The sequence below is a fragment of the Centroberyx affinis genome, unplaced genomic scaffold, assembly GCF_046629955.1.
Source record: "Centroberyx affinis isolate AG114_WGS23_722 - 3 ecotype Tasmania unplaced genomic scaffold, CSIRO-AGI_Caff_v1 ptg001233l_1, whole genome shotgun sequence".
Taxonomy (NCBI): domain Eukaryota; kingdom Metazoa; phylum Chordata; class Actinopteri; order Beryciformes; family Berycidae; genus Centroberyx; species Centroberyx affinis.
The window spans coordinates 404,920-432,029 of record NW_027279746.1 but is presented as its reverse complement, the minus strand read 5'-3'; the positions used below and the strand labels follow the sequence as shown (position 1 = coordinate 432,029).

The 27,110-nt window shown below is 43.5% G+C and overlaps 2 protein-coding genes across 2 annotated transcripts in view; both read right to left on the bottom strand.

Annotated features, from left to right (window-relative positions):
- The window catches only part of arhgef28a (Rho guanine nucleotide exchange factor (GEF) 28a), a 22,279-nt gene extending 11,494 nt beyond the window's left edge, over nt 1-10,785 (bottom strand). The window contains exons 1-16 of the mRNA XM_071524793.1: nt 10,675-10,785; nt 7,792-7,916; nt 7,357-7,658; nt 7,063-7,246; nt 6,853-6,964; nt 5,196-5,238; nt 2,966-3,089; nt 2,068-2,203; nt 1,858-1,913; nt 1,674-1,734; nt 1,406-1,544; nt 1,183-1,295; nt 857-997; nt 505-755; nt 290-415; nt 80-197 (exon numbers count right to left, since the gene is read on the bottom strand). Of these exons, the coding sequence (XP_071380894.1) occupies nt 80-197; nt 290-415; nt 505-755; nt 857-997; nt 1,183-1,295; nt 1,406-1,544; nt 1,674-1,734; nt 1,858-1,913; nt 2,068-2,203; nt 2,966-3,089; nt 5,196-5,238; nt 6,853-6,964; nt 7,063-7,246; nt 7,357-7,658; nt 7,792-7,842 (1,957 nt within the window). The 5' untranslated portion in view covers nt 7,843-7,916; nt 10,675-10,785. The remainder of the gene's footprint in view (nt 1-79; nt 198-289; nt 416-504; nt 756-856; nt 998-1,182; nt 1,296-1,405; nt 1,545-1,673; nt 1,735-1,857; nt 1,914-2,067; nt 2,204-2,965; nt 3,090-5,195; nt 5,239-6,852; nt 6,965-7,062; nt 7,247-7,356; nt 7,659-7,791; nt 7,917-10,674) is intronic.
- On the bottom strand, nt 10,737-27,110 carry LOC139648637 (rho guanine nucleotide exchange factor 28-like). The gene is made up of 9 exons (XM_071524818.1): nt 27,044-27,110; nt 23,805-23,860; nt 17,708-17,858; nt 17,232-17,615; nt 14,666-14,855; nt 13,295-13,484; nt 12,570-12,639; nt 10,975-11,046; nt 10,737-10,744 (listed from the first exon to the last, which is right to left on the bottom strand). The coding sequence occupies exons 2-9, from the start codon at nt 23,847-23,849 to the stop codon at nt 10,737-10,739; spliced, it is 1,110 nt and encodes a 369-aa protein (XP_071380919.1). The 5' UTR covers nt 23,850-23,860; nt 27,044-27,110.

The following is a 27,110-nucleotide window of genomic DNA, read 5'->3' as shown; positions in this document are numbered from 1 at the left end:
ATCGTTGTAGCAGCAGCAGTTCGTTTTAGAGACCTTATGAAATGCCTGTCTAACCAGCAGGGGGCAGCAGATGCCTGACCTTGGGTGTACTGTAGGATCCTCTCCAGCAGCACTGGGTACTTGGTAATCCTTTGGGTGACCAGCAGGATGCACTCAGGGATCTCTCTCCGTCGCACCAAAGAGTTGTTACTTTGTTGCTTCAAAAACGTAAAATCAAGAGTCATGTTATATCTCCCTGATGATAGGTGTGCTTTCATTTTTGAATTTCATTTTCTGGGGACTTTACTACCTTGATGAAGTTCTGAAATCTCTTGTTATGCTGCTGGAGCTCTTTGAAGAAGCTGACTGCTTCATTGTGGTGACTGCAGAATTCGCCATAAACCTGTTTCATTTTCTCTGCGTTCTCGTCCGAAAACTGCAGAGAAACACACATATCCAGTCCATACAGTCCAATTTTCATCTATCTACACATCAGAAGAAATGAGTCCCAGAGATCCGGCTCACCTGTTGCAGCAAGATGTCCCCTATTTGCCGGATGAGGTAGTTCCCGTGTCCCAGGGGCTGGGCTGAGCTGTGCCGCCGCTCCCTCATGGCGGCGAAGAAGGCATGGTGGAAGAAGAGCAGCTGGTCCAGACAGGGGAAGACCCGCTCCACTGCCTCCGCATCCAGCTGCACCTCCTCCCTCATGCCTCGTCGGAAGACCTCCGCCATGATGTGCAGAGTCTGTAGGTGGTGTATCTCCGTCTGCATCAGCTCTGAGGTTCAACACATAGACGTATAATACATATATGACTGGGAAAGGCCGTGTCTACCACTCTTATCACAGCCTTCTTTCACAATTCTGCTGTAATCTCACCATAGATGACGTCCTGCCGTTTGACGACTCGTTTGTCCTGCTTCTTGCAGAACTTGTGCTCTACTGTCAGACTCCATGACTCAGCCTCGTAATCCACAGCATCAGCTGTAAGGTCGCTATGGAGATACGTGTCCACACAGTCTATGCAAAGACAAGAGGAAAAAAATGACTTTTCAGGGAAGTCATTTACAGCTGCCAGGTTTCAGTTTAACCCCCGTAATCATTAATCATTGGTTATAATCATTTGCTGAACATACTGTAAGTAGACCTTCCTTCATAAGAATGCTTCACTTTAACTCTTCTCAGTTCACTGTTTCATCCCGTACCTTCTCCCAGGGAGGAGTCAGTGGACGTGGAGGACGCCGCCGTCTGCTGGAGCTCCTCTGATTGGCCGGCGACCCTCCAGCTGTCGGACTCTGTCTCTGAACTCTCACTGAGCCTATCGAGACACGGGGAAGAAAATTATTATTAGTATCCCCAATAATCAGTATTATCAAATCCTATCAAATCCTATTATACGATCCATACAGTGTGAGAGAGTTTTACAACCTGTCAGTGGCATTGGGGAGACTCCCAGAGAGGGGGCAGGAGAGGGGCGCAGGGTCCTTCCTCTCCTTAGGGGTCATGACAGGTAGAGAGGTAGAGGTGGGGATGACACACTGAGGGGGGCTGTCTCTCACTGTGAAATCTGGGACAGGAGGACAGGGGTAAAGAAAAGTTAACATTCACATTAATCATGCACAGTGCAACCACAATGCAATGTTACCTCTTGGAAATTTCATGCACAATGGGTTTGACCTCTGTGTTGTAAACTCACTCTGTGGGAGGGATGCTGTCCTGCTCTTCACCATGGTAACTGCATACTTATCCTGAAGTTTCTAAGTAATGCAAATGAGAGACGCAAAACATTCAACCCAAGAACAGGCTGCGGTGGAGATGAGTAGACACACCACACTTCAGCACACACTATTTCTATTCCAGTGGGTCTGGGCAGGACTCACCTTCAAACATGGGGGGGCAGATTCCTTGCAACCCTTATGGACAATGACAGTGCAGCCTAGGAGAGAAGAATAGGATTCATATTATGTTGATTTGTTGCCAAAAAGCTATTGTCACTGATATAGATGTCAGCTCCTCCACTTGGACTATTTATACAAATTGTGGTATATTGAAGGCGAGAGTGTCAGTCGATCATTCAGTGTATAACTTACTGGAGCAATGCAGAAGGTCCTTTCCAGATGCTGGTTTGTCACAAACCAGACACATGGTGGAACCAACACAGGCGCCCGTGGCAAAGCGATGTCCATTCAGCTGCCTGTCCTTGGCCTCTCGGTCCTTCCCTTTCCCCTTGGAAAACCATGTCAGAGACATAGGAGTAAACAAAGACGCCATATACTGTAGACCAAGATAAAATGTCGAAAGCCAATGCGCTATAACTACATCTAAGAACTTTCAGCAAAGCGTCTTGTTTTTATGAACCCAGGTTGCGATCTTTTCTCTAGTTTCGATTTGCCGACTAAACTCTCTCGGATTGAAGTAGATATGTAAATGGAGAAGGAATCCCCACCTTTTCCCCCAGACCGTATGAAAGTCCACTGACAAGGAAATGGAGCATAGCATAAACAACAGATGCAGGGGGAGGGAGGGTTTCCACTTTGTGTGCTGACTCACCAACAAGGGATTAATCATTAAAAGGAAAGGGGCTGCTCAAGGGTTTAAATGTCATGTTTGGTCTGTCACTTGACCTTGAGTTTCCTACAGCATTTCCTGTTGTTTCTCCCAGAGAGTAGAAAGACAGGGAGTCAAATGAAGACCAAAGGCAAACAAATACAGACATAGGAGTCCAGATCTGGCAGATGGGACTGTTTGAATATTCAAGCACTTTGATTACTGTTCAATATGCAATGTAGTGCAACTGAGTAATTTATCAGCCTATATGTACAAATACCAATACAGAGGACTTGATGTAACTATCCCTTGTGTTATTAAACTAGCCTGACAGCCTACATATGAAGCTGGCTTGGATGTAAGGGGGAGGAGAAATGTGTGGTGGGTGTAACAGTGGAGGTACAGACGCCCAAATATAGCGACAGTATGTCTTTGGTTTACCTTGTTCTTGTTGCGTGTGCTGGACATCCTGCTCTTCAGGAAACTGAAAGTGCGAATAACTTTGTACTTCTCCGACTCCACCTTGGATGGGATGTTGTACTTATCCAACTCCTCCTCTTCAATTCTGCAGGAGGAAAACAATGTCATCGCAACCGATTATTTACCTTGCATCAGGTATCGTGTCCCATAACTTAAACATATAGCACATACAGCAAGTTGCAAGATACAAGTTTTTCATGGTTGACATTCGTTAGTCACTGAAGTCACACCACTGTCTTTTTCTTGCTGATTGAGTCCACAAGCAGACTATTACAACACATGCAGAACAAGGGAGGCTAAAGTAGGTGTAGGTGGCATGTCCAGTAGAGTGTGATATACAAGCATATAATAGGTTGATGACTTAGAGTGGTTAGTCGCCAATGACTGCCATGAAAACACAAACAGCTTGTGCAACACAAAGCTTGTAGTAATGTTTAGGAGAGGCAAATAAAAAGTCATTCTGATCACACAAAATCCGGATGGTTAGTCACTGACAATGTGACAGATGCATCCAGAGGAGGAAATTTCTTCAGTCCAGGGAAAAATAGATCAGGCTCATTCTCTGAAACCCTGTGCTGTTGCTGTAAATTGTAGTTAGTTGGAATGTTAGAGGCTGGACACATGCAAAATGAAATTCGCGGAGTTACCGTACACGTTGTTAAACGACGATGACAGAGAGGAGAGGAGAGGAGAGGAGAGGAGAGGAGAGGAGAGGAGAGGAGAGGAGCTGAGGTTATAATGCGTTGTGGTTTATTGTAGTTAGTTAGCGACCCTACAACTTAAGGCACTTAAGTTGTACGGTTTTTTTAGGGATTGTTTGTACTGGATAGTTAAGGAGGCTGGGACTGGCGAATGGAGGCCGACCCCCACATACTCTTTAAGGAACTCTGACAGGGTGAGATGTTGGAGGGACTCTGCCAGCTCCATATTGCCCTCGTCATCAGCAGACTGGGCACGCTTACGGAACCTGATCTCCCTGTAGAGAACCACGCACACACACACACACATGAATATAAAAATGCAGATCTGGTTGTTCACTTCACACACAAAGGTACAAGATAGTAAAAGTAATGTATTGAATAGGCAGAAAATGTCCAAAATCCAAGCACTCCTTCAATCTATGAAACCAAAAGATGTTCAGACCAAAAGATTCTCACATCTCTCACAGTTTCTCAATCTTGGTCCTCATCACCCAGAATACTGCTGATTTTCTGATCCTATCAGCTAGTTAATTACATTCACCTGGTGTCCGAAGTCTAAATCAGACCCTTATTATATGGCTAGAATGAAACCAGCAGGCTCTGGGTCCCACAGACTGGAATTGAAAACCACTGTCCCACACAAGCTTTCATTCCTCAGCTAAACTGGTGTTTTCCACCAGGGGGAGCTACTGTGTTGTGGCAGTGTTTAACAAGGGCATCTATAGACGAAGCAGGCAGAGGACAATACAGTTGGCGCGGTTCCTAAAGGCATCCCACAGAAAATAGGCTGAGTGGAACAGTGAGTGAAAAGGAGGTCTTTATATTATCAGTACCTCTTCTCTTAGAGCAAGGCAGACGGCGTATCATTGCTCGTAATTTCATTGTGCATTGTTGCATACATGGATTATGCACCATGACATGTAAATTTCACATTTATTGGATGTATATTTGCCACTTATTCCCATGCTAACCGTCATTCTCTGATATCTGGAAAATAAGCCACACAAGAGCAAGATGACACTGTCAGCCAGAAAAGAAAATTAGAGCAAAAGGATTAGAAATAAGGGATGAGAATGGCTCAGGGTCACACTGATATCTGTGCGTCACTACCTTTGTCACTGGAAAAAAACAGAGGATCAAAACACCGGTGTCTGACCTAAAACCGGCTTTGCTTCACAAGAACAAAAGAGCTTCATAAAAGACAACCGCAAATTTCACACAGAGCCTGCTGTCACCAAGCAACCTGTAGCCATGGTTACCTATATGTTGCTCTTTGCTTTGAAGATTAAGAAGAGATTAAGATTTGAAGAAAAAGTCTATCTCAATTAAACCAATGACAAATCAAATGACAAGCTGATTCATGTGTTGTTAGGACAGAGTACAGTTTACAAGAAAGTCAACTCTGCTGAACCTAAAAAGTTAGAAAAAGCTTTATGAATATAATGCAATCCAAGTGAGACATTAGTCAACAAAATGTAAAACGTAAATACCTTTTTTCATGTGTCTGTTCTGTTAGACTGGAGGCTCTCTGCTCTGTGAACATGAAGAATAGGGATAAGTTGATAAACAGCGATTCAATAGAGCGCCAACAACCCAATAAAAACTGATAGGCAATGTACTGTACATGTTGCACCCAATATCAAAAAGGCATGGGAATCAAAAGAATATCCCCTCTTGGATTAAGTCAGGCAGGAGAAAAAATATGAATTAGTGAGATTGGAAGATTCAGTAGGAATATATAGCGCAATAAGGATGTTTTAGTCTTAAATTTCATTCAGTTATCTGAATGTAATAAATGAGTCTAATGAGACAGCTTGCCAGGTTTCATTTACATGCCAGAGGAGCTGTTCCCTGCATGAATAGGTTCATATGAAAGGGGATGACTACAACCACAATTGATATGCAAAGCGAGAAAGATGATATGCAGGTGCGTAACCAGGACAAACTGACAGATATGACAGTCTTTACACAGGCACAAAGTGCAGACCCTGGAGGACTCCTGTCTCCCACCAGGCTGCAAAGCAATCACACAGGCATCCTGTGATTTCATCACTGCATGTTTGATTTCTTCCTCCACTCCCATTGCCCTTCTGATTACGATAAGGCTGTGCAATGATTAGGCAAGACAGACACAGACGTGCGCCTACACACACAGACACACACCAAGGTTATTACAGCGTCACGTTTTTACTGTCGTTTTCATTTCTATTAGGGTTTCAATTCCCCTTTCTAATTCAAATTAGTTTTAGTTTTCAGTGTGTGTTACTTTTAGTTTAGTTTTGAATTTTCAAAGTAGTCTGGTTTTAGATTAGGTTTAGTTTTTCCACATAAACAGTTTGAATTTGGATCAGGCAAAAAAGTTTGTTTAGATGTACTTTTTTTTTTTTTTAAACTTCATTTTGGTTTACTTTTTGTATCAGTTTACAAAAATAGTTTGTCACGTTTCATTTTTCTTTCAGTTTCAGTAGTTGAATCAGCTTATAATAATAACCTTGACACACACACACACACACACACACACACACACACACAAGCACTGACACTGACAGTAATGTGCAGGCTATTCTGGGCCTTTGCGCAGTGTGACGGTTGGGGGTGCACAGTACTTACTACCAGGGTGGAGCAGAGACAGAGATTTAGACAGAGAGAGGGCCTGAAGGAGAGATCGGCTGTAGCTGACGCTGTGGAGCACGCCATCTACAGGGCACAGTGGACAGAGGGCTGCTCACACATATCAACTACAGTACAGAAGGTGCAAACTGTTACCATGTACAGTCAACTCCTGATGAAACGCCACTTCATGCAATGGTTCGGTTTTATTGTGAATGTATGAAAAAAGCAAGATTATAATCCTTCTCAATTCAAGCAAAATTGTGAAAGCAGCATACATTTATTGGGAGTTGACTGTACTGCACATTAGTAGTAAGGTTGGCTATCTATTGTCGAAAGCTAGTTTTAAAAAAAGGGTTAGAGAAAATCAGGCCCCGCACCAGCCACACGTGTGAGGCTTCCCCATTAGTGACAGACAGGCTAGTTGAAGAGAACAAATGAACAAATAAAAACGACTCCAAGTTAGTTCATGGAAGCACTGTTAGTTATGAGTTGAATTAAATTCCTTATTATGTGAACAGTCCCGGAGTTACTGACCGGGGCTGAGATCAGGAGGCGGGGTGTCCCGGGCAAAACGAGAAGGACGCAAACTGATTTTGGGAGAAGAGTAGGAATAGGAGCGTAGGCGTATCCCCTGGTCACCCGTATCCTAGAAAAAAAAAATTTTGAAAAGCTCAAATACAAGGCTACAATAAATGATTGGATAAGCTTGTATTTGAGCGTGTGAGAGTTGCGATGGTACTGTACTTTTGGGGCGGGGTCACACGCTGAGGAGGCGGACTGAGTGCGAGTGCAAGTGAGGTCAGGAGAGGGATGAACGGTTTCCCTTTTGTCTTCACTTTTCCCAGTGTCTGATGAGAGGTGGGGAAGAACTGACTTGGGTTCAGCGCTGTCCTCTTCACTGTCCACTTCCAGAGCCACTAGACTGGGACTGGAGGTAGAGAAAAAGAGACGAACCCATACAACCAGTTACATACAGAGACACACCAAGAACGCCAAATATTTGCCATTGTGACCTGGTAAAACCTTCTACGATAATACCTGAGGTCGCAGGTTTCCAAGGGCGGGCTCTCTCTCCGATCGGTCGGGTCGCAGAAGGCGGGACGGCCGAGCCTGGCGAGGACTCGGTCGGCGGGTGAGAGAGAGGGAGAGGAAGGGATGGAGAGGGGCAGAGGGGGAGGGTGGCGGTCTTCTGAGAGGAAGGGAGGCCCGGGCGGAGGGGTGTCTGTGGCCAGCAGGAGGTCCTCGGAGTCCGCTGCGTCCCACAGCCTGCTGTCCGTCCCCGTGCTGCCACTCGTCACCCCGCCGACTCTGTACTTGGCATCGGCGTCATCCTCCTGAGGCTGAGGAAAAGAGGACAGAAGAAAGAAGCAATAAAATGAGGAAAAATAAACCACACCGCCGCAGTCTGATCCTTATAAAAATTGCAAAACCATCTGTGAAATGATCTTTCATCATTACAGGATGATGCACTACCTGTGTCCGCTGTGTGACACCGGCACTGGCCTGATCCCTGCTGTGGATCATGGAGACCAGAGGGACGGCAGCGCAGTCGGCGGATTGGCTCTGGACTCCACTGGACTCAATGGGATGCCCGTTTACTGTGGAACACATACACACTCAGAATTGCTACCGTACCGTCTGTAATAATCCAAACTGACGCCTTGTCATTGTCTCCCCTCCCTCCTCCCAGTCAATATCCACCAAGAGACGCAGACTAGAGCATATAAATATGAAAGACATCTACTAGGAATTTGTTTTCAGCCTGCTGAATGATTTACTGTCAAAGCACATGGGAAGAAGCCACTTTTGATTACCATAATTCATCCCAACATTGGCCAGATACTAAAAAGTCTAACTGGCTGAATAGAGACAGCAGTTCCCAGAGTAGCATGAGAGGAGTTCTAACCAGATATCTTAACTAGACGTCAGACTGCATCAGGCATCGGATAACAACAACATATCAATTCACGTCCAATCAAACAATCAAAACTACAGCGTATAAACTGGAAAGGAGAAAACTGATTACTAAGCATGATATTATTTAGGACTATATAGAATAATTTGAAAGATCATCCACTTTCATTCCAATAATCTTTCTGTTTTGCTTCATTCTGGGAATTTGGGATCCTTTGGCCACGATTCATTGATCTTTTATTGTTTAAATGCCAAGGCTTTAGGGCTGAACAAAGAAAAATGCAACAAGACACTGCATTCCTACTCCCTTCTGACCTTTAAAGGTTAGTTTTCATAGAAAACTCCACAAATAATCCTTAACCCTTACCCAATATGCTCCAACTGGTCTCCTGCTAGCAGGCTATCTATGTTATGGAGGAATAAGCTGATTAATTCACCAAGTGATACCCTTTCATGTACTATGTTAACATCATTGTGCTGCCACTTTTCTGAAGATCAAGCAAAGCAAAATTATATTAACGCAAATATGACACAGCATGGAAAGAGGGAGATCCAAGGCACTCCAAAAACAATTCATTATATTTTCTGTCCAAAAGATAAAAAAAAATAACCATGCTTTTAACTCAAGAGATTTTTTTTTTTACTTTTTAACATGAAAAGTAGCATTCCAGCCTCCTGCACTGACACAATAATATGGATTGCTATGCACATATCTACAGTATTCTGGGAACATTACTTTCAGTATAATGATGTGGAAAACGGCCATTCTTGATAACATGCCGTTTTCATAACACTCTGCACTTTCCACCCAGACTTTGATGTCTGGACTAGCCGTGCCCAAGCTAATGTAAGGGAAATCCTGGGCATCACAGAGGCATTTCCTCTCCCTGCTGCTCTCACACAGCGAGGACATCAGGCGGGGAGCTCTAACTTACAGGCTCAACTTCTCATAGTTTTCTGTCTGTCTGTATGGTCTCACCTTCTTTATTCTCATCTCAAAACTTTACACACAAATATCCAATGAACGCACTTAGAAGAGAGTTACAGACAGAGGGAAGCAGCACCAATCTCTGCTGCTAGACTGATTGCTGCACCGGCTAGCTCCAACAACAACAGACAATGCTGAGTTAAGTCAATGAAACCAGACAGACTTCTACGACTATTTCAACAGATCTGGAAAAAACGATAACTCTGGATGACAACTTCATACCACAGGGGCCTTGGAGCGCTGTCATCACAACAAAACTATTCAGCTGAACCGTGTGATCAAGGTCTTGAGCAACACAGAGGACGTCTACAATCCACTTCAGCGAAAAAAGGTGGGATGAACGCTCTTGTGTTGTCAACCATCGCCACTCCACAAAGACTCAGGGGTCCACGTGTTCATTAACACACACACACACACACACACACACACGCACACACACACACACACACACACCAGAGTGACAGGCGGGGTGGTACTGGCAGTCACTCTTCATTCTCTCACAACAACACACAGGAAATTAGCATTCACAGTAACCATGGCAACCCCCTAAACCCTTCACCATCCTCCTCACTATACTTTTTACTAGTAGGTGAGTAGTTGTGCTTGCTAAGCGTATACAAACTTGTGTGCATGTGTGTATGTGTGTGTGTGTGTGTGTGTGTGTGTGTGTGTGTGAGGGGAACGTCGGCTGCTGTAAGCCTATGACATTTGAGCTTGTTAACATTCCTCCTCTCACTTCAATTACAGAGATCCACTGTCCAACCCAGTGGGGCTGGGGGAGGGGACGGCAGGGCGCGGGGGCAAAGGGGGGCATCTGCTGGCTCAGACAGGGTTTGAGTGGGACCAGCCTGCCCCCATTCCTGTCTTTGTCTCAGTGACAGGGCAGATTCCTGGACTCTCAGACTGAGTCATTGTGGAAGCCAGCGGGGTAAAGACACAACCCCCGCCCCGCTGAACACTCTGGGAGGATAACACATCTGAACCTCAGACAGCATCTCTGTCTGTCGCTGTCTGTTAAGCAGTAAATGTATTGATTTCCTATGATATGATTCAGAGCAGAGGTCTGTGTCAGCTCTACAAAGAAAGGATTCCAGTCTCGACCAGTTTATTTTGCATTGTTCCCACACCCTGCTGTTAAACAGAGCCGCAAATATGTTTTTATGGACTATCCATTCATCATTTAAGCCAGATGCCAGCACATTATTGGCATAATATTATAATGGAAAAAGGATTTGGTCTGGACAAATTGTTATTGTGTTTACTGAGGCTGGATCTTGAGCAAATAAATCCTTAACGTTTGTCAGCTATGTAGGCTTCAACTATGGAAACCTATCCAGACAGACAGACAGACAGACAGGAGAGGAGAGGAGAGGAGAGGAGAGGAGAGGAGAGGAGAGGAGAGGAGAGGAGAGGAGAGGAGAGGAGAGGAGAGGAGAGGAGAGGAGGACAATTACCAAGTAGTGAGGATGGGTATTCTTCTTCTTCATCATCATCCAAAGAGAGAACAAGCTGTTCTTCAAAAACCTATAAACGCAGAAAACGCAGAAAAAAAACAAGGACAAATCAAGTAGTATCTAATTTAATTTCTAATTTCTAATTGTATTTAAAACAGCACAGATGCACACATACATACACACACACACACACACACACACACACACACGGTCGCATGCAAGGAGCAGAAAAGAAGAGCATAAGCAAAGAGGCAAACCGATAAACATTTACAAAACACAACACACTCTGTAAAGACCCACACTCCGTCTGCATCTGTGTACTCACACTGTCCACCAGCACGTGCTCCTCCACATGGAGCTCCTTGCTGACGTCTGTGGAAAAGAAAAATATTTAGCCGGGAGTGGATGTATGGTGATGCTAACAACCTCCTCCCAGAGAGAGAGAACAGAATCAGGACTTCTGCATGCTGGATTTAAGAACGACTTGTATTCTAGGAACGGAAGAACTGGCCAATGAGACGCCGCGCTCGCTCAGACCAGCGGCTCCACAGGAAGAGCACATACTCCCCAGTGTGAGGCTGTTATTTAGAGAAGAGAGCGGATGGCTGCTCAAGTCATGATGGGGTTAAGGTCAATACCGAGGTACACTTCCTGCCTCCCTCCATGTGTCGATATCAGCCTGCCATCGCTATGGTTACCATAAACAGTGATCACAGGTTAAGTGAGAGAGGCGGTGTGTGTGTGTGTGTGTGTGTGTGTGTCTGTGGGTGGGTGTGTGTGTGTGTGTGTGTGTGTGTGAGAGAGAGAGAGAGAGAGAGAGAAAGTTCTGCTGATGTTCTAACAAGGATCTTTCTGTGTGTCTGTGTGTGTGTGTGTACGTGTGTGTGTGCGTGTGAGAGACAGAGGGAGAGAGAAAGAGAGAGAGAGAGAAAGGGAGAGAGAAAAAGAGAGAGAGAAAAGAGATGGAGAGAAAGAGAGAGAGCACTGAAGCACAAAAAGTTCTGCTGATGTTCTAACAAGGATCTTTCTGTGTGTCTGTGTGTGCCTGTGTGTGCGTGTGAGTGTGTGTATGTGTGTGTGTGTGTGTGTGAGAGAGAGAGAGAGAGAAAGAGAGAGAAAGAGAGAGAGCACGGAAGCACAAAAAGTTCTGCTGATGTTCTAGCAAGGATCTTTCTGTGTGTGTGTGTGTGTCTGATTGCATGTGTGTTCTCAGAGGGAGAAGAACCATATGTGCAAAGCCGGAGAGTATGCCATTTATGGTACGTCTGTTGGAGGTGTTTCCTTGCTTTACCGCGGTGGGAAGTGATGGATGTCTGACCATACAAATGTTTGTTCAAGTGAATTGGGGAAAATTTCTCCCTGCGGCGCTTCGCTTCCCACTACTCCTTTGTACCGTCTCTCCACACACATAGCAACACACACAGACAGACAGCAAATACACACTGTTTGTACATGGAAAGGCCATCGTGTTGACACTGCTACATCTGTGCGTCTAACGTGCTTGTGTAAGTGTGTGTGTGTGTGTGTGTGTGTGTAAGTTCATGTTGCACGCACAACAAGCTGGCACATCCGTAGGCTAGGCAATGAGTGGCGCGTGAGCAACACAAAACAGCAGGCAACGCATGTGTTTGGAATAAGCTCATCTCCCTCTCATGCAGGTGTATCATGGGTAAACAGCATCTTGTAATGAATCTCTGAGTCAGCGGTAACCAAACCGCTCTGTGGTAAATATTAACCTATTTTGTAGGTTAAGTTCCACTGTTCACCGGCTCCAAATCAGAGCTGGGACTGAGTTTGAAATCATTAGGCCACTGCAAGTAAGTGTGAAGGTAAGGAATGGGCACAGGTAATTAATGCTAAAATATCATCACCAATCATTTAATAATTCAGCTCACCTCCGTCGCTAGCATGGCCATCCTCTTTGTCACTGTTGTCTACCTTAGTATCTCCTCTGAGCTCTGTGATCTGGAACGAAGACAGCTTTTTAGGTAAGTCATACTGTAAATTATACACACACACACAACCAAAAAATAACTCCAAACAACATCTTAAAAGAGAAAATTATGATATTATATGTTTTTTTTGTGGTCATATTACCGTAAGCATCTACTAAAATGACCAACAAAATGATAAATGCTCCTCCACAGCTACTGAGACTGTAAAAGCAGAAGCCTGCAGTGTGAACATTGTCACCAAACACTTCAACGGTGTTGCTGCAACAAATATTGTGTGATTTGATATTGCACATGGTCATATCACTGTAGTCTGACCTGTCTGTCCTGTAGATATTCCCCCCGAATGCCCTCTGATTTACTAGCTGCAATAAATCCCAGTGCTTTGTTTACTATTATTTGCTCCACCCTTCGAAATGTTAGATTGCAGGTTAAAGGGTGTGAGAGTTAAGGGTTTACTGTTTACAGAAGCGTGAGTAAAACCTGTTCAAATAGTTGGATCTTGATAGCAGTGACACATTGCATTATACAAAGGGATGTATGGGAATATCTGTTAGCCATTTCCGTCCGGTGTGCAGCTGTAGAGATAGCTATAATCAACAGTATCAACGGTTACAGGTGTATGATTTTCCCGGGCACTAGCCACTGATCTCCCCTCCTGTTCTCACCAGTTTGAGGACGCTGTGGTCTCCCAGTCTGTCTCTGAGGACCACGATGCTGTCCCGAGGGCAGCGGCCCGGGGCTCGCTGGACAGTGAGGGTCAGGGAGTCCGTCCCAGGACAAAACCTCAGCATGCTGGTGCTGTCCGACCACACACACCACACACCCACAACAGGGCCGACGGCTGGAACTGGGGGCCTGATGGGGAAAAAGAACAAGAGAAGCAAGATTAAAGGCAAGCGTGATGAGAATAAAGCTTATGGGATCAGGTTAGTGCCGCCACAGAGTGAACTTGGTGAAGTCAGAAATCAGCCTATTTCAGCCTATCCCTTCTGAATCGGCCTTATCACCATTATTGTCATCATCAGTCATCATGTGCTCTCTTTGTTAAATCATTTGTAAGCGTTGGTCTGCCGTTCTCTCTTGCGCTATCTGACAAGCTCTCAAGCTCTGTCTCTGTTCTTTCTCTCTAGCTGTCTGTTCTTCTAACAACTTATTGCAGATGGAGAAGTTGAGGCAGACTTGCCACGTTCGTCAGCATGTGTTAGGTGTAGAAGCCTGCATTTTGTATACATTTTGAGTTCTAATTCAACTTTTCTACATGCTGCTCAGCCGGTCTGAAGAAGTAGGATGGCTGGTCTCATCAAGCCAATTACAAGGTAAGGGCTGTAGCTTGAAGGTCACTGTCAACATCAGACCATAATAAAACCTTTGATCATTGCAACCACTGTTGCTCTTTGCTGATGCAGTTTGTCTGTGTTTGGAAAATGTAGTCATGATTTTTGGGTCTTACTACTGTCTTATTACTGTACCCTGACATGTGCACCCTCTGTACTTTCACATATAGTAATTAATTGTAATCATGTGCAACAAACAGTTACCCGGTTTCTAGCAGCTAATAAATATCTTTAATAATATGCATTTCTATTCTTTTTGAATATGCTTTCTGTTCTGCTGATTGGGCCTTAATGGAACCAGAAATCTTCCTTTTATTATAGCCAATTGTTTCTTTTATTTTACAGGACTTATTTGTTTATTTTATTTTTACAGGAGAAACGCGTTATAACGTTATTAAAGAGTCTCTATGATAGCATTGATGATTATACCAGAGTTTCACACCATGAACTTCACTTGTGACAAAAGGTATGAGGCACCAGGAGATTGTCAATAACCAGAATCCAGGACCTTTTAAACTCCTAAAGGGTTTTCAAAAGGGTTTCTGGGAGCAACTGAGGGTATTTTGTGAGTGTTGTATTCTGAGGAACCCCTAAAAGAGAACCTCAAGAGCCTTTTTTTTATTTTGAAGTGTATTATAATGACATTCTCACAAATAATTGATTGTTTCACTTTGGGATCGTACGACAAAGACATTGACTTACGTGGCAAGCACCCTAAACAAGGCATGTTCTCCACCCTTCTGTGCCAGCTGGAGGGGTGTATCTCCCTCCTGATTGGGTAAGGTCAATGCCCTTTGACCTCTCGGTTGGTGAATTAGGAAACGGGAGAGATGGAGCAAATCCAAACGCACCGCAAGGTGGAGGAGGGTTTCTTTGGGCTGAAGCTCTACAACTAAAGAGAGAGAGAGAGCGAAAGAAAGAGAAAGAGGCAGAAAGAGATTCAGGCAGAGGCAAAAAAGTATTACCTAAAATGAATAGAATAATCACATTAAAATGAAATTCACATTACATTTTAGTAATTTAGCTGGAGCTCTTATAACGTATAATGAGGGAGCTTACAGGGGTTCAGTGTCTTGCTCAAGGACACTTCAGTAGGACATATGGCTGTTGATGACACATGTTGACATTTAGACACATCGGCTGCTGTGGGAATTGAACCGAACCACTAGGCCATCTTGCAGACCATCTGCCACCCTGTTGCCATATGTGGAAAATCCCAGAGCAAACTGGTCTATAGGTCGTTAAAACCACCATCACCCATTATCTCTCAGGTTACTCATTTAAAATCTATATCTACCCCTCTCTCTCTAGTCATAAACACTCTTCAAATTAGTCATGATACAGTATGGTATTCTGAACATGCCGCATCTATGCAAATGCACATCTATGCAAATGCACAGACGCACCAAAGTACACAGTGCAGATGAAGGAATGATAGAAAGGGAATCAGGGTTATGCAAGTATATTAGATGAGCATGTCACCTATCTGACTGAGCTAACACCTGCCATCAGAGCATGTGCTGCCTCATGCCTCGTGTCCATGGGAGTTTAAGGGAATAGAGACAATCCCTTTCTGGCATAAACTACTCTCTGTAATTCTGAATGATGCTTCACCGTAATTAGGAAGGAGACAGTCATGAGGCTCAGGCTCCAGCCCATTTTCCCACCCCGGACATTAATATGATACAGCAGCACAGGGAGGACAAACTGGCCGCAACATAAACCAAGCATCGGCTGGGCGTTTCTGCTAATACTGACCATAGTATATGTTAGCAGGTGGCTCCTGGGCGGAAATCCTACATACTCCCTTGTTGTTTTGTAAACACAGAAGAAAGACTGGCAATAGTCTCCAATCTTTGGGCCAACCTCGAAAGTATGGGTGAGAGTTGAAGGTTGCCACGGTGCTATCTTTCCAGTCAAAACCAATGTGCTGAATTCAGCTGTTACTTTCCGTCTTCTCTGAAAGGAGTTGAACCGCCCTGTCACCTCTACAATGCCGCCGTTAATTTTGACCCAGTTACGAAAGACTGAGAGTGAATACAGGAAATATTCTCCTGTCAAAGTTCAGCAAACAAGAATGTCATTGTCAAATTGCTCATTAAATACTGCACTGAAAGACACGGGCCGATAGCTACTTTGCATTCGTGCCTCACCCCTGTTTTGCATGATCATTTTTTAAGCCATGTACAAATACACTGTTGTCTGAAAAGAGCTGGCACCCAGGCTCACAGACGGCATGTGGCCTTCAGGACAGGACGGACCAAAATTAAATCATATGGTTTACCAAAAACAGTCAGTGTCGCTTAAGTAAGAACTTAACCCTCCCTTTATTCTCTTCTTGTCTCAGTAAATACTGTAATGTTCATACAGTATTTTGAAATAAAGTCTAAATGTAATCAATTTGCTGTTATTTGGCTTTTTTTCAGAGCCTAGTCCTGGAAAAAGGTTCAGTGTGCATGTGTTATGGGTTGCAGGCTGTCTCTGGTTTTGCCACCTTACAATGCTGAACACAAACCTCAGCTCGGATTTATGAAGGTGGACATCAACTATATCCCCAACTATATGAGCTCACTGAAAACCTCCCCGAAACTCAGATTGCACAAATAGAGTATTTGTAATACTTTGGCATACTCCATTTCACCAGCATGGCTTGATAGTGTGGAAAGATTACACTGCTTTGAACTAATAAAACGTCACAAAAATTACAAAATCTGAGTCCAAACGCCCAAAGCAACTCTAAAAGAGCTGTGATGGGAAGGAGTAGGAGTGCGGTGCACAAGAGGATTGTGGGAGTTGATCTGATAGAGACAGATTGGTTTAGAGCAAACAACTCAGAGGTCTGCAAGACCCGCCTAATCTGACTGTAGAAGACTAATGGCAGTAATTGGCCCTTCTTTGAAACACACCAGCCTCTGCCCGTCTGGCTGGTCCTACACGTCATGTGATGAAAGAGTTGTGCTATAGAGCCAGATCTCATGTCCCTGTTTGGAACCTGCTGACTGAAGGACATTACAACATCTTTGTAAGTTAGGAACGTCTCCTCAATGTTGTGTAGGGTTTGAAAGACACTCTAATGAATATCTACAGTATGCACACTATAATGATCTGCATCATATGGTAGAATATGCAGGGGAATCATCTATCTGTGCTTTTGAAGTTTCAGGAAGCAGCAAAGAGAGCCAAGTGTCCCTGGAGTAGCTCCAAAATGAGGCAAGCAAGGTCAGAATGCATTGCCTTTGTCAAAAAAAACAAAAAAACAAAAAGCTACCTTCTCTTGGCTGTCTGTCTGGGTTTCTCCACTGCTGAGGGTAATCCATGTTAGCCAAGGCCAGCGTAATCTTCTCATCCAGCTCCCTGAGACCCGCTTGGTCCTCTGCACCCGGTCCGATCGGCACGTCCTCATCATCACAGTCTGACAGTCCAGGAGAGAGCTCATCATCGCGGCCACTGCCCCCCACCCGTGTGGAAAACCTGCTCAGGACCTCCAGGTAGCTCCGGGGGCTAAGCCGGTCCCTGTTGGCACTCAGGTACTCCGCTACTCCCTGGGCCGCGTCGGCGATGTATTCTAGAGACGCTTCGCCCCCACATGGCTCGACTCTGTCCTCTGCATGGACGTAGGCTGCGACAGAGACGACTTCAGCGAGGTCATGGCCTGCGGGAGAGGACGAGAATCACATTAAGTTCAGCATCGACTGAGTTTGTGGGATCTAATGTTTAAGTGCACTGAGTAAAGACCGGACATACCGGGGACCGTGAAGCAAAGGGACGGCCCGTCGCCTCTTCTCTTCGCCACAGTCACATGTGTAAGCCTAGAACCTCGCAGAACCACATAAATCTCGGCCTCTTCGGGAGCTACGACTGGCTCTTGCAGCGTAACGTCGGCCTCCACCTGCCCCTAGCATGAGAAAAGGAAAATTCAAATATTTAAATCACTCTCACAACACATAAATCATACAAAATCTGGGCCTCTTCCTCAATAACAATATAATTGCCATATCTTCATGCACGGAACACATTCCACATACATCAACACATTCCAGTGACTCCTCTTTAAGGCAGCAATTGAGAACAGGCCCCCACTAAAAAAAACTTGCAGTCGCAACGTTGAGCTTGACACTGGTACTTCATGAATTGGACAGAAGGACTAAAAATTGAGTGTGTGTGTGTGTGTGTGTGTGTGTGTGTGTGTGTGTGGGAGTAAGCTGCACCCTACTTAGCCCCTATATTTCACAATCTGTCCCTACTTTCACAATGATACTCGTTACACCATTTATCTTGTTTTTTTAATCTAATCACTCCCTCCCTCACTCTTTCACTCTCTGTGTTTATTCCTCCATGTTTAATGTTTGTCTCTATCACTCACATTATTACCAGAGCACTCACTGTATCTGACATGTTCCTGTTGTACATAGCAGGCTAGTTACTACAGTAAACTGTCATAGGACGACAGAGACATGTCACAGAAATTTAGGAAAGTGGTTTCCAGCGGTTACGAGGGACAGACCACCATGTTGGAAGAGTGACAACAAACGACTGTAAGATTATGCCTCTTAATCACTGACAAAACAAAGTCAATGCCTTTTTTCCGTCATTATTATTTTATAGGTTACCAAGCATAGTAAGTCACCAGGTTTATGTATTTATCAGTATACCAAGAAGTTGAAGTTGATACTCATCATAGTTGATACTTGGCTTTGTGGACAATGGTTTTCTTTGAGACATTGACCTTTAAAAGTAGGAGAGCTCAGAGTGCATCTTTCAAGTTTGAGAGGGATTGCATACTTGGAGTTGCATGATTGTGAAATATCCTTATCATCTGTTTTCTTGTACTCAGCTGGGGTTTATTTTTCAGTGTGATTTATAGAACCAACCTTAATTTATCCTTGCTGTTGTTGCTACTATAGGAGATACTTATTATAGATACTTTTGGTGCCTAAACTGATTTATGTTTACATTTGCAAGGAGGTAATGATAGCTTTTCTGCCCAAGCCACCAGGTAGTTTTGGGGCTTGTCCGTGAATTACTGTCATACCAACTCATCCCAATTTCAGCAAGGTCAGGAGCAAACTACAGAGGATTGACGCATACAGAGTTGAGAAATATATTTTGGATTGTGCATGGATTATATACCATACACCGGATTGTCTTTACAAAGAGAGTTTGATAAAGGTCAAGCTTGGATTTAGACTTTGCTGCATGTTATTACAGTAGGTTGATTCCACTCAGCTGTGCTGCAAGTCTACTGATAGCAAGCTGCCTTCAAATGACACGAACAAGGGTTGGATGATGTTTGTTACCTCCGCCAAAGAGGTTACGTTTTCGGTGCCGTTTGTTTGTTTGTCTGTTTGTTTGTCTGTTAGCAGGATTACGGAAAAACTACTGACCTGATTTTCATGAAACTTGGTGGAAGGGTGTAGCATGGGCCAAGGAAGAACCCATTAAATTTTGGAGCGGATCTCGGATCCGACTCACGAACAAGCAATAATAGCACAAACCTTGGCGGAGGTCTGCGCTCTCCGAGTGCCCTTCTAGTTTCAAAATGTATCTTGTTAATGCCTTTGAGGACAGGTAAAAGGTTTGTCTACACAACATGCCCCTGTCCCCATAATGTAAGGTCATCCTGCCCCTGACTAACCAATCAATAAGAGGTTGTAGACTGTACTGTGTACAGTACATCCGTCCAAAGTGCTGTTCTATTCACTTCACACCTACATTGTTTATGCTATCTAGAGCTGCTGGGTATATCTGAGTACAACACATACTGGTACCCAGGCTAGTCAGTACAGTAATGTTACTCCTTAACTGAATGGACCTGTTGAGGAGGCCGTTGGTTTGGACTGCTGACTGGTGATGGAGGTCTGGCTCAGGCTTCAGTTGGTCAGCTTGCACTAAGTGGTTAGCTGCCATCAATGTTATCAAACTGGCTCGGCTGATTCTTCTTCCACACATCAAAAAGATAACCTCTATATGTTGGAGCCATGATCTGTATTCACTCCCCTGCTTTGATAGTTACCAAAGCTAGCTAAACAATTGTTGTTTAGAAAAGTAGCCCTAACCCTTTCATAAACTTTTACTATTGATTGTTTTTGTTCGAGTGCCACTTGAAATGTGGGTAAATGTGTTTAGGAGCAGCATGTCTTTTGAAAGCAATAACATATTGATTGTTATCAATGTCCTGCGTGGCAGGGATTCTTCTATACTATGTTCTCCAAAAACATTTGCATAACATTTGGACATAGATTCTCACAATAAATTTAGTGTCCTCCTATTCATTTTTGCTAGAAAAGTTACCAACCAATGTATCCTTGATTTAATTGACTTGTCAAGTTCACATCCAGCAACATTATCTGTTCTCTGTCCTTTGTGTTCTTAAGTTTTGGAATTGTCCTTGAGCCATTAGATATTAATGTCTAGCGAGGACACAAGAACAGACATGAACACATATTGATAATACTTTCTGATTTTGTTTTGACTCCACCAAGGTGGCTGTGTGTCCATTCTAACCGCTGCCATTCTCCAAACAATCTGGGCTTTACACAGGTACAATTTGATCAGATATAATTCATTGATCCTAACTGTGTCTCTGATGCCTTGGGGAAAAGGAAGGAGGATGGCTGGGTGGCGATAGACGTCAGGCTGATGTGATCTATGGCCTTTTCTCCAGGGCTTTCTCATGACTCTGTGACACTGACACAACCTGATCTGGTGATGATGAAAAATTCAACACCTTGTGGTTTCATCTCATGCCTCCCATATGGAAGGTGCTTACGTCAGGCATAATGTGTTAATTATGGAACATAAACATGGTGAGCTTTAGTTAATATTGAATTATAGCTTCATACAAATCTAAATGGCAATTTAATTTCACCTATTATATACTCTTTGTAGGATTACAATAAAATAGCATAATTATTGGTGGGTATTAATAATCGGCTCATCAAAAGGCCAAAAGCAACCCAGTGACAATAAACATGATCTTAGAGGCTCCATGTGCCATTACCCATTCAGTGGGGAAAAACAACAACAGATATGTGGTCTGTGGTCTCCAGGAAACCAGCAGTCATCAGCACTAGAGCTCTTGGCCCTGATCTCCTGAGTGCTCCACACAGGTGACGTCAGGGGAGCGAGCTCCCGGTGCTGCGACAACAACAACAGCTCCAATAACAGACCGTTCTGCTCAATGAGGAGGAGAGACAGCCTCACAGCAGTGATGCAAAAGCAGGAGCAGCATTAGCATTATAGTATTATACCCCAGGTATGAAATAGACAGAAATAGTGCTCTATCAGTGACATTCTGTCCTTTGCGCCTGGTCAAAATGTTCTACTTTTGTTCACACTGCAGTGTACTGGAGATATAAAGGGTAGAGTCAGGGGACAACTAATCCTCTTAAGAAATTAAAAAAAAAAAAAAAACAGACTTCTATTGCTGTCTCTTAAAAAGCGTTATGACCTAATGCTTTGGCTTTGATCAAAAAACATCTGAGGATGGAGGAAAGACACAGGCTTGGCCAATTCTACCGACTGCTTCTTCTTCATGCTTGTTGTTCTATTTCATAACTTTTCAATCATACTAATTCATCAAGAAACACCTTTAACTCTGAATATATAAGAATGCTTCCATGTGAAAATATTTTAAATATTTCTAAGTCACAGCATACCAAAGTGACGAGAGAGCTATGCACATCTAAGCTAAATGAAGCTCAGTGGAGCAGAATCTCAGCAGTCTTGAGGGTGCCAGTTAGTTCTGTACTGTAGGCCTTTCTCATACTCAGCTGAGGCACATACCTCCGATTAAATCTGCTGTACTAATGAGATACTAATAGCTGGCCTACATGTCAAAAAGACCTTCAGTAAAACTTGTGTGGGACCACGATGCATTTCATTTCAAAGAATCAGGATGCTGAGCGTAAATTCCTTGTTGCATAATATGAAGTAAGTAAAGAAGTAAGTAAGAAGTAACTTGGATTTCATGTAAACCTCTCACTGATATTGATGCACTTTGTAAGCGTGACTCAGGTTTCACGTTGATTTTACTATTGCATTGTCTGAGTAAGCCTTTGTAAAGGCATATGTCTGTTTGCTGATGTGAGTTTTTTTTTTTTTCTTTTTGTGCTTGAGTTGCTTATCCAACAACAATAAAAGACTGGCAGGGTGAGGTTTTCCTTTTGGTGTGACAGGTGAAAAGCACGGCAAACACAATCACCACGGCACTTTAGAGAGAGAAAAAAACTCATAAACCGCACCACAGATACCCAGTACCTCAAAGAGCACTTTGATAGTTATCAAAGCATACTGGCAGTTGAGCAAACACAAATAGCACAATGAGGATAAGTATTGCTAATCTATCTCCGTTTGTGAATATGGAATTGTACTGGAAGTATCAATATGATAGATGCTACAAAGAGAAATACCGAAAAGATTTTTCGCTGCCAGCCAACAATAGCACATGGTCAGGGAGATCAGTTTTACTCACGCATACACACCTGGATGAACAAAGACACACACACACACACACACACACACACACACACACACACACAGAGCACAGAAGCCATTCAGACATTCACATCCTTCACAGGAACTCAATAAAACCTCCTCAGACACACAGGCAATCCCACACTTGCTTGATTCAATGCAACCATTTATCCATTGATCTGACCTAGCCGTTTCAGGTATGGGCCCGACTCTGTGTTGTATGTGTAGAGCTCCACCATAAAACGTTACTAGGCGTGTTACAATAACACCCTTTACATCACAGCAGTATGCCCCTGCTTGCCTACACAAAGCCGGGCATTGAAATCTGGATCCCATTCAGGGGTGAGAGTTGCTGCTGTTGAGCTGTGACCTTAGGGTGGAGATTGCACTTCCCCTCAATAGAGAGGCGTATGCGTAAGTGGTCGGGTCTATAATGCCTTACATGCCTGGGCTTCAGACCAGTCCTCAATCAACCTCTAGCGAGTTGAGGGAGAGTTTTCAGAGGGAGCCCCCCTCTGAAAACTGGTGACACAGCAAAACAAATAGACACTCTCTGCTCACCAGAAATCTGGCAACGCTTCACTGACTGGCCCACCCAGGCTTTGAGAATAGGGAGGAGAGAGGGAGAGAGAGAGGGAGAGGGAGAGGGAGAGAGAGAGAGGGAGAGGAAGAGAGAGAGAGAGAGAGAGAGAGAAATTAAGAAAGTAAAGAGAAGGAGAGGGGCTAGAGACAGAAAGGGACTAAGAAGGAGGAAGAGTATAAGTGAAAAAAAAACATTAGAAACAATAATAATTCAAGCGTACCTACCTGCACGCCCTGCACTCAAATATACCTCCAACAGAAAATGTGTATTTAATTAATTCGTAAACAGGGCGTCTGTAGTGTGCGCCTGTCTTTACAAAGCCAATAAACAGAAAGTGGATATATTCTCTCATTCCGGCTCCCATGTTCCCTGGTGCTGGAAAAGCCACTTTGGACGGCGTGCTTTCAAGGGCCCCGTCATTTGGTGAGCAGGCTGTGTAAGGCCTGAACTCCCCGGGGACTGAAACCCTCCTGGCTTGGGTTTCACCTGCTATACTGACACAAGGCTTGCCAGTCAACCGCTGGACAGAGGGAGAGTCAGGGCCGAGAGAGGAAAGGGATTTTGCGGGGAGGGGGCTGTGAGGGGGGGGGGGGGGAGTAGAGTACTCTAATTTAGGTGAGAAGAAACAGAAGAGGGTCTAAACGTGGGAGACTGCACTAGAGGAGCACTCAGGGGTCACATACACACCCGACCACACCCCAAAAAAATACCCAAACAGCCCCTTTACTAGACCACCAGCACTTCAGATGCATGCAGGTTGGAGCTAAAAGTGTAGGCACTTACATATAGAGGTGCCTCTCTTCTGCTCAGCTCCATTGTATTACCCATCCAATGGATACCTGGGAAGAAATATATTCATGTTACTAAAACTTTCACAATAATACAAAGTGTTCACTGTACACAACCGTAACAGGAGATCACAAAACTTCTTGACCTTTATCCATCACAATCCAGCTCTGCTTGGATAGAAATACAGTATTAAGGGGGGTATCAATGTCATTGATTTCAGTAGTGAAATTTATTTTTCAGATGATCTAGGATGGTTTGGTCTAAGATAGTGAACATTCACAGAAACAAGAGAGATAAGTATGTTGCACCCACCAAACTGTGATGGTATATTAATAATACATTGGAAAAGGTAAATACAGCAACACCTGAGGTGATTTTCTGATGATTTTTAAGTGCACTTAGTGGGCTGGAAGTTATAGAAATTAATTTGTAAAACTTCAGACAAAAGGAGAAGATCCAGACTGTTCATTAATAGGATATCACAGATTAGGGTCTCAGTTTTCTGTTTTTTGGTTGGGCAAAGAGTTGCTCAGGTTTACTAATGCTTAATTACTCTAATTATTCTGAAATAGTCAAGACATAGGAATGAAATCTGTGAATTCCTAAATGCAGTATAATTAATTCCCCTATAAATCCTTGACAGTAGCCATGCTTCACTATAGATTTATCTATGTGTCTGACTGTTAAGGCGGGATGCAGTGGTGGACTGGGAAACTTTAGCCTCCTGCACACACCTGATCCGCTGTGACTTCACTCTCAGCTGTGAATACTGCATGACTTCAAAGCTACACAGTGTGTCTGCTCAGCAGGCCAGGCCTTGTGTAGACACCGATCAGTATGAGCTGCTGCCGCTCAGATAGGCCACAGCAGTCTGATTCTGTGGCTCAGTACAAGGGTTTTATATTGAGTATACTGTCTAGATTCTAGAAAATAATTTAATTTCAGCTCTAAGATCCCAAAATCCAGGTCCATTTGTGTTGTTTTCAGCCAATACAAACAAAAACAAACATTTAAAATACTTTTAAAGTATGTAATTTTATCAAGTCAATCAATTTAAAATTACCATAGAGAGTCAAAGAGTGACAGGTGCCACTATCCGCTGAATCTTTAAGATTCTTCTAGATCTTCAAGATTATTTTACATTAATAAAAAAAAAAAACAATTATTTTATTTCCTGTGAAACTACACAGCAGAGCCACAACCAGAATGTGGTTCAGTGTCTTGCAGCAGGTCCAGTCACTTTTAATAACTGTGATGAGTGATGTCCTAAGGGCTTGTCTAACAATAATATCACTATCATATCTGCCTACTGTAAGTATTGTATCCAAAGGACAGCTTATCACCAGAACAGTGCAAAGCCACAGGCTTGGGCGTCTATCTCCGCTTCTATTATCCTCACAGCCATGGGGACTACACTATTGTAATCTGGATGTAGAGAGAAGGTTTATGTGTCATACTGCAGAATAAACAGTGTCTTGGTGCAGCAGGTTGTGCCCAAAACATCCAGACACATCGGTATGCTTATTTTCATGCATGGCTCACATACATAATATTAATTCAGACCTGGAAAATCGTCCAGATTTGGGCTTTAACACAGTGTTCAAAAACATCTTCAAGTTCTTCATGAGTAAAATGTAACCAGCTGACCCAAAATAAGACACAGTGGTCATAAGGATGATAAAGATAGTCTATTTCTCAGCATGGTTCAGAGCCACTTCCTGTAGCTGGCCTAACTGGGGTCAACTCTGCTGCTAAACATCATACTAGTTAGAGTCACTGCCCACCTCCTACAGCTTGGTTACATAATCTCCAGTTTGCAGTTTATACATTTTGAGACCATTTCTTCTAGTCATAGTGAGCTGGTGCTCAGCCTGACTTGGCCTCTGACCTTTCCGAGGTCTGTGTGTGTGTAGGAAACCTGACCTGGTTCTTGTGGCCACGCACTCAAGAACAGAGTGTGAGAAAAGAGATTACACATTCTCAGAGAACGCACAATGTCAAAACCATTTGGGAAACTCATTTTGACATCTGTGCATGTGACCAAAATATTTTCAGATGTGAGCAAGTTGATCCTGTCCTCTGTAGAATTTTGAGGTCATGCATGATTGAATAATCTCATTCCTCTCACATGACAAGCTCCTATCAGTTATATATGAACAGGGCCACTTTCCTTTTGGTAATTGCACTTCTTTTGTATGCTACACTCATTCTCGTTTGGTACATCTCTGAGGCATAACTCAAATATACTCAGAAGGGCCTGTTAATACTCAGTTATGCAACAGTGTTATTCATCACTCCTAAGAATAAGATGCTAAATGTAATGAGGAAAACCCACACCAGCTGCCAAGGCAACCACAGTGTCACTGCTCACTCTGACAATGCCATTCTGTTTTCATTAAGTTTATGTGATGCAAAGTTGTGAAAATTGGAAAAATCTTGATTTATGGTGCTATAGTAAAATTAAAATGAAGATGGATGGTTCTTTATGAGGCTATGGGAAAATACCTTGGAAACTGGGGCACGTTTGTCACTCTTTGGTACACTGGCCAAAGCACAACACAGATTGAATCCACCCTACTTTTCACATGAGACTTCATGGGAAATAACCTTGTTGCCAAGCCACCGACTGGGTATAAACTCTCACACAAGGAAGTGAAAACTGGTTTCAGATAATTAACATGCACATTAGCTGTTATCAGCACTCAAACATAGTTTCTTATCCAGATCTAACCGAACAAATAACCTCTGCTGCTTTCATTAGGAACTGAAACCCTTGCAAAGCCTATTAAGGACAGTCAGTACCAAATGCATAAGAAAAATGACATTTGCTTAGGAGGATGGCGTCTACAAGATCATGTGGAGAACTTAAGAGAGTATGAAAGAGTTTATCACAGCATATGACTAGAGACATTAAAATCCATACAGTTCAAGCTGTTACTGTGTATGTGTGTGTGTGTGTGTGTGTGTGTGTGTGTGTGTGTGTGTGTGTGTCCACTCTATATCACCTAGCTGTGTAAGTTCTACTTGTGAGGTTCTACCTACCATTTTTTTTTAATCATTTATAGCCGAAATGAATTAACCGGCAGATGCCCAATAGCCCAGTCGAATTTAACGTCATCACGACAGACTCCCGAATCATTTCTTTCTTTCTTTCTTTTTTACTTTTATCAAATGCGAAAGTAGGCTACAAGTTTTACTGATGAGAATCTGTTTATAATTCTGCTTGCCATTACCTGTCGTCTCGTCTCTCTCTGTCTCTCCGTCCGATCTGTCGTGAACTCGCAGAAACAAAAAAAAAAA